This window comes from Podarcis muralis, chromosome 17, assembly GCF_964188315.1.
Source record: "Podarcis muralis chromosome 17, rPodMur119.hap1.1, whole genome shotgun sequence".
Taxonomy (NCBI): domain Eukaryota; kingdom Metazoa; phylum Chordata; class Lepidosauria; order Squamata; family Lacertidae; genus Podarcis; species Podarcis muralis.
Genome location: NC_135671.1, coordinates 31,527,387 through 31,537,688, shown reverse-complemented (window position 1 = coordinate 31,537,688; position 10,302 = coordinate 31,527,387). Strand labels below are relative to the sequence as shown.

The following is a 10,302-nucleotide window of genomic DNA, read 5'->3' as shown; positions in this document are numbered from 1 at the left end:
AGTGTGCCTTACAATGTGGTGCCTTTCTCTGCTGGTTGTTCAGAGGCGCAATTCTGGTGTAGGAAATCCATTTTATGGACTCCGTGTATGTGCCCAAGTTTTTTTTACTCCAGAGGGGCACACAAATAGGCAATTTGTGGCAGCATGGAGAAAACTCCGTATCTCAGTCATTTCACAAGCTTCATTCATACCACTGGTGTGGCAGAGTTAACACTTTTCCATGGCAAAACCCTACAGCACACAAACTTCTTTCCTGGGATGGACATTATGGAAAGTCCATGCTTTCCACTGATGCTCCCCAAAAAAAGCTCGGCTGATATGAAAAGTGTACCCATTTCACATAATTCAGATGGCATCGATACCAACTGGGATCCAGTCATAGGAAAGCGACCACCACCACTGTTCTGGTAAATGTGAACTGGGCCACATGGTTCCCTCTGTAATAAAAAGCAAATAAACTAACCTACACAAAGACCCAGTGATATGCACTCTGGCCCACTTAGCTGCTCTGGGATGTAGCCAAACATTGCACACACCACAGCCGTATTATCAGCACTCCACTCAGCAGTCATGAGAATTTTTGCAGGAATGATGCCCAGATTTGGCATGCAGCAACTGATGAGGCTGTGTTTGGGGGACATAATGAAAGTTTATAAAAAAAATTATGCAGTGTGGAGAAAGGAGATACTGTAGAAAGTTGTTCTCCCTCTCAAAGCACAGCGTCCTCCAAGGACTGCTGACAGGCAGGAGAGTCAAAATGATAGGCTTCTGGCTGGCATCTGTCTCAGGAGACAACGGAAGAGTGTGCCTTCAGGACTGAAGTCAGACTTTGCAGACTGCTGTGGCTGTAGAGACCGATATGGGAGAGACATGTTTTGTTGCAGAAGGGGCAGTTGAAGGTATCTGGTTGTGCCGATGCAGATGCATTCTCTCTGCACTCCTCCCAGTGGTCATTCTTCCATTGCTCACTGCTGCAGATACACAACCAGGTGCTGTGTTCGTCTGCAAGGGATCCCCGGCTGGTAGGGTTAATGTTGCCAGCCTTTGTGTCACATCTACAGACATCTTTGTAATGCAGAGTTGGTCTGCCAACAGGTCTGGTCCCTGCAGAGCACGTCCTTGGGGGTCCTGACATCTTCCATACTGTGGACATGACCCAAGCCAATGTTGCCACTACTGAGTGAGGAGTGCAAACAAGGCGGGAATGTGGGCTTGGGCGAGCACATCTTTGTTTGAGACTCTGGCTTGCCATGTGATGCCCAAAATCTTCCTGACTCAGTGAGTGTGGCATCACTCCTGGCAGATGTAAGTTATAATAATAAATAATAAATAAAACATTATTTATACCCTGCCCATCTGGCTGGGTTTCCCCAGCCACTCTGGGTGGCTTCCAACAGAATATTAAAATACAATAATCTATTAAACATTAAAAGCTTCCCTAAACAGGGCTGCCTGCAGAGGTCTTCTAAAAGTCTGGTAGTTGTTTTTCTCTTTGACATCTTGTGGGAGGGTGTTCCACAGGGCAGGTGCCACTACTGAGAAGGCCCTCTGCCTGGTTCCCTTGTAACTTGGCTTCTCGCAGTGAGGGAACCACCAAAAGCACTGGACCTCAGTGTCCGGGCAGAATGACTGGGGTGGAGATGCTCCTTCAGGTATACTGGACCGAGGCAGTTTAGGGCTTTAAAGGTCAGCACAACACTTTGAATTGTGCTTAGAAATGTACTGGGAGCCAGTGTAGGTCTTTCAAGACCGGTGTTATGTGGTCTTGGTAGCCGCTCCCAGTCACCAGTCCAACTGCCGCGTTCTGGATTAGTTGTAGTTTCTGGGTCACCTTCAAAGGTAGCCCCACATAGATCGCATTGCAGTAGTCCATGCGAGAGATAAGTTGCCAATGTCTCACTACAGCAAAGCAGCATGTTCAACATTGCAAGCCTGCTAGACCTTCATTTTGGTACGCCTGTAATGAAATTCACAGCTATGAGATGGAGACTGTCACTAGTTTAAATTAAAGGGGAACTGGATAAATACATGTAGGAGAGATCTGATGAATGGCTACTAGTCATGATGCTTATATATTACCTCCAGTATCAAAGGCAGCAAGCTACTCCCAGTTGCAGGACAAGTTGTGTTCCTACAGGCTCTCTTGGAAGCATCGGCTTAACAACTAAAGGAAACAGAATGCAGGGCTAGACAGGCTGTTTGGGACCGATGGTAGGAATTGGATAAAGCCCACCGCGCCTCTTATCAGCCTTTCTGCACCCACTCCACAAGGTGAAGCTGACAGACTGCAAGAATTAAGCAGAAGAATTCCTTTCCGCAATTTGTAAACTATGTCCTATTAATACACATTAGCATATTTGCAGCTGCATCACACTGCTGGCTTCTGTTCGACTTTTCATCAACTGCAATCTAGAGTTCCTCTTCACACGTATGACTGCCAAGCTATGTCTCCCACATCCTATAGCTATGCAGCTGTACATGCATACACAGAGAGCCAAATGCTAACAAGGCTAGGATTGTGCTACAATAAATATATTTGAACCTGTATAGACTAGCCACCAGATGAACCTTAGCTCATGCTGCTTGTGGGCTAAGTTGCCTTCCGCTGAAAAAATGTTTTGCTCTTTGCTGGGAAGACACTTGCGACTGACACATTTTACTTTTCATATGGGATAGATGTTTTTCGGAAAACACTAGCATCTGAACTCTCAGTGTGTTTTTAAATCACATAAACACCCCTGTGGCAAGTTTCCCTGCCCATTAGTAGGGCATGATCTTTCATGCGTTTCCCTGAATTCGAGCCTCTGAGACAGTTTACATTTGCTTTTCACATTTCAACAGAATCTCCCTCTCTGGACATTAAAAGGTAAGTAGCTGTTCGTGCATGCTGCAATCTCACAATTATGAGAAACCAGTCAGAGGCCAGAAGGAAACAGAAGTGCTTTCTACATTTCAACCAAATGCTCTCCACGGAGAACTAGCTGGTATAGCAGCAGCTGAGAATTGCCTCTTCATCCTCCTCAAAGACTGTATTTGCATGGAAACCAACCTCATAGCATTCAGAGGATTATAGACTCTCCTGGCACATTTCCATTACATTCTCTTGGCTTCAGTGTGTCTGGTTTGTGGCTGCCTCAGAGAGGTATTTTAATAGTACGTTTTGGCCTCTACCCAGCTGTTGCATGTGCATTAGCACTGTAAAAAAATTCAACAATTGTACCAAACAGCTGTTCAGGGGGAAGGAAGCAGGGGGTGGGGGGAGAGAGGAGACAAATATACTAAGCCCCAGCACTCTGCCTCAGTAAATACTAGATCAGAAACCCCAGCATCATATTTTCATATTGATTCCATTGATTTGGAAGAACACTGAGCAAGTTAACAGGACTCAATTCCCCTGCAACTAATTCACTGGCGGGAAGAATCTCAGGGTTGTTGGAGGTTGTTCTTGCTCTCTCCTTATCCCAGTAAGAGGACCTATTTGGAATTAAATTCTACTGTGTTTGACATAGTTTGCTTCTGAGTAAGCACACACAAGATCATTGCTGTAAGACAAATCCATATTAATATTAATAATTTATTATTTATACCCCGCTCATCTGGCTGGGTTTCCCCAGCCACACTGGGCGGCTTCCAACAAAATATTAAAATACAATAGTCTATTAAACATTAAAAGCTTCCCTAAAACAGGGCTGCCTTCAGATGTCTTCTAAAAGTCTGGTAGTTGTTTTTCTCTTTGACACCTGGTGGGAGAGCATTCCACAGGGCGGGTGCCACTACCAAGAAGGCCTTCTGCCTGGTTCCCTGTAACTTGGCTTCTCGCAGCGAGGGAACTGCCAGAAGGCCCTCGGCACTGGACCTCAGTGTCCGGGCAGAACAATGGGGTTGGAGACACTCCTTCAGGTATACTGGACCGAGGCCGCTTAGGGCTTTAAAGGTCAGCACCAACACTTTGAATTGTGCTTGGAAACGTACCAGGAGCCAATGTAGGTCTTTCAAGACCAGTGATAGGTGGTTTCGGCGGCCGCTCCCAGTCCCCAGTCTAGCTCCCGCATTCTGGATTAATTGTAGTTTCCAGGTCACCTTCAAAGGTAGCCCCACATAGAGCGCATTGCAGTAGTCGAAGCGAGAGATAACTAGAGCATGAATCACTCTGGCGAGACAGTCTGCGAGCAGGTAGGGTCTCAGCCTGCGTTCCAGATGGAGCTGATAAACAGCTGCCCTGGACACAGAATTGACCTGCACCTCCATGGGCAGCTGTGAGTCCAAAATGACTCTCAGGCTGCACACCTGGTCCTTCAGGGGCACAGTTACTCCATTCAGGACCAGGGAGTCCTCCACACCTGCCTGCCTCCTGTCCCCCGAAAACAGTACTTTTGTCTTATCAGGATTCCTCCTCAATTTGTTAGCCGCCATCCATCCTCCAACCACCTCCAGACACTCACAAAGGACCTTCACCGCCTTCACTGGTTCTGATTTGAAAGAGAGGTAGAGCTGGGTATCATCTGCATACTGATGAACACCCAGCCCAAACTCCCTGATGATCTCTCCCAGGGGCTGCATGTAGATGTTGAAAAGTATGGGGGAGAGGACAGAACCCTGAGGCACCCCACAAGTGAGAGATCAGGGGTCTGAACACTCATCCCCCACACCACTTTCTGAACACTGCCCAGGAGGAAGGAGCGGAACAGTGCCCCCAGCCCCTCTAGACGGTCCAGAAGGATGTTATGGTCGATGGTGTCAAAAGCCGCTGAGAGATCCAGCAGAACTAGGAAACAGCTCTCACCTTTGTCCCTAGCCCACCAGAGATCATTGACCAGTGCGACCAAGGCAGTTTCAGTCCTTTCCCAAGGACATGCAGGCATCAGGCCTGCCACATGTTCCAGAGAGATGGTGAGCACTTGTGAATTCACTGATGGAAGAACAGCTCCCTACCATTGATGCAAAGCTGGAACAGACAACACTCCAAAGGTAGCAAGAATTATATCCCTTTATTGTATGCACTGCAAAACGCTGCATTGTAGCTTCTGCAGGGACAGAGGCAAATATAGCAGTCCACAAAGTATTACTGGACACTCACTCATGTGTTGCCTGCTGCCCCCTCCCCTGAGAATGTTTGCCAAAGTGGCAGGGAAAATTAGACTAGGAGAAAATTGACCACAGGACTAACTCTGCCCTGTAACAGAACATGAGCAACTGCTGAGGCATTAAAGTAGTTGTGAGGATGGGACCAGGATTACAGGCCTATACGGCCCTAGGGAATGTAAGGTTGGGACTTAGAAACCTGTATTATCAGCTGAATTAGCATGGCTAGATGGTCACGTGCACCAAAGATGCATGAGCAAAAGGACCCTTCTGAGGTCCAAGGTGGAAATCGAGGTGGGGTAGGGGGACGACAGAAAGGTATCGTTTCTGTTTCAAACCAAATAGTATAGATTCACTTTTGCACTTCCTTTGGGAATGGTAAGTATCTACCGGTATTGAAAAAGGGTGCACCGATTAATTAATGTGATATGATTGGATTGTTAAACGCAAAACTTAATAAAAATTATTTTAAAAAGAAAAGAAAAAGGGTGCACCTAAATCCTCAGATGAAGGAATGGCAAACTAGAGAGGCGTGTGTTCTTTCGTCCCAACTATGGTTATTAATGTATTAGCTGCGTCAATTAGTGAAGCCAACCTGTTAGACATAATAACCAAAAGGAACAGGTCAAAGTGATTCACGAAGAACTGCTTTGCTGCTCCCACTTCAGACAACAGCCATGGTGTGATGGGTGGAGGTGGAACATGAGCTAGTGCTTCAGCAGAGTTGAAAAGTGGAGGAAACCAGCTATCTGAAGAACTACCCCAAGGAAGCCCAATGAGGGAGGGCATGAGACCTCAGGACTGCCAAGGCCCCATCCCTTTGCTTGAGATCAATTCAGATGAACCGTATCTTCCATGCAAAGCAGTCACTTTGCTGTCCAGCCAAATCCCACATACTTGTATCTCCAAGCTAAGCCCTACACAGCGATGGAGCCTTCACGGAAGTCTGTTTTCCCAATGAGGACGTTGAGAAGGACAGGGTGCCCTTGCCTGCATTCAGACTGTGCTGTCCTGATAAGTTCCTCCGTTTGATCCTCATTCTCGCGGTTGAGCAGGAAGCCTTTCCCTCCTAAGCCTTTTGCCACCACATGGTAATCTGCAAAGAAAAGCAGCACATGAGCAAGGAGGAAAAACATACAGAAGGGAAGATGGACTTTCTTCCTAAAATGAAAGGGGCTGGAGTTCAAGGCTGCTGCTGCTGCCCCCCCCCCCCAGAAGCCCTTCTGGATTTACCCTTCAGCAAGGAGTATGCAAAAGCTCTCTTCTACTTTTTATATTCCAGAGCATGTGACAGAACACTTCCAAGGTCAGGCAATGGTTCACTCAAATTAATAAGCTAAGTTACCTATCCTGAGCTTCATGGGCTTGTGGCAGCTGACCTCCCTGCCTGCTCCTTCAGATGGACTCAAAATTCCTGAATGCTAACAAAATGTGTGTCTCCTTTTCTTATCTCTTATCCTTACAGAAAATATAAATTAGGCCTGTGATATTTTCCACTGGTTGTCTAAAGGATTTCGCTTTTCATACACCCCCTTTTTATTGTAGTAACTGTGTTATGCAGGCTAGCAAATGCGTATTACAGGTGTAGTTTGCAAATCTTGCAGGTAAAAAAAGTAAAGGTAAAGGACCCCTGGACGGTTAAGTCCAGTTAAATTTGACTATGGGATGCAGTGCTCATCTTTGCTTTCAGGCCAAAGGAGCCGGCGTTTGACCACAGACAGCTTTTCCAGGTCATGCGGCCAGCATGACTAAACCACAATGGGACACCATGATGGAAGCCAGTGTGCATGGAAACGCCATTTACCTTCCCGCTGCAGCATAGCTATTTATCAACTTGCACTGGTATGCTTTTGAACTGCTAGGTTGGCAGGAGCTGGAACAAAGCAACGGGAGCTCACCCCATCGCGGGCATTCGAACCACCGACCTTACGATCGGCAAGCCCAAGAGACTCGGTGGTTTAGACTACAGCACCACCCGCATCCCAATAAATCATTAAAATCATGCTGAACACAGATGAAGCAGCTAAGCCAGAAATCAGTAAAATTACTTGTGAGTAAATTTAAAGAATTTTATATTAAAAGGCTAAGTGTTGATGTGGATGTCTCCAAATTCAGCTTCTGGGAAAGGGATATACCAAGTTAAAACTAATACACGTGTCTGTACTTTCTACTAGTCCAAATACACAATGGTTCAAATATGCATATATTTGGAGCAATGCATGCATTCTGACTTTCAGTACAGTATAGGAATAAAGTTCGTCTAGAGATTAACTATTTATTTATGGCATTTTATATAAAATGTTCTCTGGGCAGCTCACATACAGAAATGGAAAATACAGTATTAAAAAAATAATCGATTTGCAGCATAAGAATTGTTGACAGGTGAAACCAGTTATGCTGACATTTGAAGGTGATGTCTTCATAGACATCTCATATGCCATTGTAAACAATCGATGATGGGTTCTGTCTAGCTTGCAAAGCAAAGAGGTTTAGGAACTGATATGTTTGATTAATATTCCCCCTGTATGATTGATCTTTTACCATAAGGATGCAACTATGCAAATTTACTCACAAGTAACCCTAATGACAACCCTAATGTAGGCTATGAGAAAGTGTATCACATGGATGATTTGCAAACTAATTTACACTTGCAATACGCAGCTGTTCGGCAGAAAAGCACATACATGCACTTTAAGTACCATGAACCACATTATACTGTGTTCTGTTCAAATGAGCCATGTTTGCCACTTGTTTGGCGGAGCTTAAACCCAGTTTTGTACCTGCAGCAAAAACCCAGTGTGCCCGGCAGTGAGCAGACAGTCCCTATAATGTCACAAATACCAACCCTCCCTGCTGATGCAATTTTGCAATTCTTTTCATGGCGCTTAAAAACAACAACACCCCAATGACATGATGAACACAGTGCTTTAATAATAAATTTTGAAAAGGGAGATAGTGGGGGCAGCCTGTAGATCTGAGGTGCAAGTGTGAAAGTCTAATCGGATTATGATCCATTTAAATTCCAATTGGATGTGCTCACAAGAGCAGAACAATTGCATCTCTCTGACACAGAGCATGAGGGGGAATTGCACTACAAGCAGAATTTGCTCTGTCCCAGAGGCCAGGCAAGACACTATCTTCCCGACCCTGCTTAAAAGAACAGCCAAGCCAAGCTTCTTTGCTTCAACTTTGCCAAGATCCACTTAGGAATTTGTGTATGCCATATCCGGCACTAATAAGGCTGTTAACTCACCTATATAATCCAGGCCGCAGGCTACATTGCTGCCAAGCATGGGAACTTGCTCCCGGGAAATCTGGCTCCAGCAAGCATCGTTCCCCACCAGGGCGATGACAGGTGTCTGACAGAGCAGAACAAAATGTTATAGAACTAAACAGGGATTAAGAAAGGGTACTCACCATCTTCTACCCTACCTTTTTATATATTAGGATGCACAGTGACAAAAGGACAGTAAGAAATGATGGATGAGGCCATTATCCAGAGCCCCTACTATGAGAGAGAAGGAAGAGAGACTATACTGCAATCTTGGCTGTCTATCTATCCTATTCCTGAGACATATTGGGGGTGGGGTGGGGGGACAGAAGAGGAAAAATATCTCTGCCAGGAAGCAAGGAGGCAGTCACTTATCACTCAGTCTTGCTCCAGCAGCCCCCCAGACAGGTTTTAGGAAATGCACAGGTAAACCTCTCCTGTGACTTGGGAGGGGGAAGTTGGGTAAAAAATGTGCCTGGTTGGATTTGCTGGCAGGCTACGATAGCTAACGGAAGAAGACGCTTTGACTCTACTATTTCCTCTCAAAGCAGCCCACCCCCAAAACTGGCTGCCAGACAAAATCTAGTTAAACAAGGTGATTCTGACCAGTGAAGTGATCTCTTGGCAAAGCTGCCAGTAGCCACAGCTTTCCAGCCCTGACCATCTCCAGCTGCTTTCAATAACCCCACCCACAGATGCAGAGAGAACACAAATTGGGCAGAGCTAGGGTTACCTTGTGTCGCACAAAGGTGTCAAATTCCATGATGCTGAACCCAAGGGAGCCATCTCCATATATGATCCAGACCTGCCAAGGATTTTTTTATTAAAGAGTGAGTGAGGGTAGATGCAGCAGCCAGTGAGGTGAAATGCAACATCACATGTTCTTATCACCCTACTGATTTTCCTACAAGTAAGCAGCCATCACTGAGAAGGAGGGCTTATCGATCAGAACCCTCTGAACTTGAAGCATGGGAAGTCCTATTAAAAAACTTATAATTTGACAGAATATTCAGATTATTTGATATGTATATGTATAATTTGGAATATTTCATGTGATTTGATTGGATTGTTAAAGTGAAAAATTAATAAAAATGATATTTTTTTTAAAAAGAGAAGGAGGGCTTATCAATCTGAAGGAGGGTCATATAAGCAAAAAATATTAATTACTGTTATTTATTACATTTGCATACCACCCTTCAACTGAAGACCTTAGGGCAGCTCACAACATAAAAATACAAAATGAGAACACAAAATACATAATAAAACAAAAGCTAACCAAAAACCCCTTCCACAAACACATTTAGAAGGCTTGGTTACAGAGAAACGTTTTCACCTGGCGCCTAAATATATGCAATGAAGGTGCCAGCCGAGTCCCCCTGGGGAGAGCATTCCACAAATGGGATGCCACAGCAGAAAGGCCCATTCTTGTGTTGCCACCCTCTGGACCTCTTGAGGAGGCACACACTGAAGGGCCTCAGATGATGATCACAGGATCCGTATCGGTTTATATGAGAGGCGGTCCTTGAGGGCTGGCTGATAGGACAACCTCAATTCTCCCAAGTTGGAGGAGGGGCTGGCACACAACACAGTCACTAACTGCCTGTGTTATGTGACCCTTACCTGGCCTGCCCCCCCTCCCCTGAACCACTGTGATTGGGGCTCCCCTTGTTCTCCCCAGTTCCCCTCTTCCCAGGCACACCTTTCAATTAAAAACAACAACAACCCAAATTTAAAAACACACAAATAAAAAAGCAGTTAAAACAATTTAAATCAATTAAAAAGGTAAAGGTACCCCTGCCCGTACGGGCCAGTCTTGCCAGACTCTAGGGTTGTGCGCTCATCTCACTCTATAGGCCGGGAGCCAGCGCTGTCCGCAGACACTTCCGGGTCACATGGCCAGCGTGACAAGCTGCATCTGGCGAGCCAGCGCAGCACACGGAACACCGTTT

At 45.6% G+C, this 10,302-nt stretch overlaps 1 protein-coding gene across 4 annotated transcripts in view; it reads right to left on the bottom strand.

Annotated features, from left to right (window-relative positions):
• Positions 1-4,969: 4,969 nt before the first annotated feature.
• HACL2 (2-hydroxyacyl-CoA lyase 2) overlaps positions 4,970-10,302 on the bottom strand; it is a 28,510-nt gene continuing 23,177 nt past the window's right edge. For all 4 annotated transcript variants that reach the window (XM_028711338.2, XM_028711339.2, XM_028711337.2 and 1 more), the window contains 3 exons: positions 9,087-9,158; positions 8,336-8,441; positions 4,970-6,178 (listed from right to left, as the gene is read on the bottom strand). In XM_028711338.2, the coding sequence (XP_028567171.2) occupies positions 6,000-6,178; positions 8,336-8,441; positions 9,087-9,158 (357 nt within the window). In that variant the 3' untranslated portion in view covers positions 4,970-5,999. The remainder of the gene's footprint in view (positions 6,179-8,335; positions 8,442-9,086; positions 9,159-10,302) is intronic.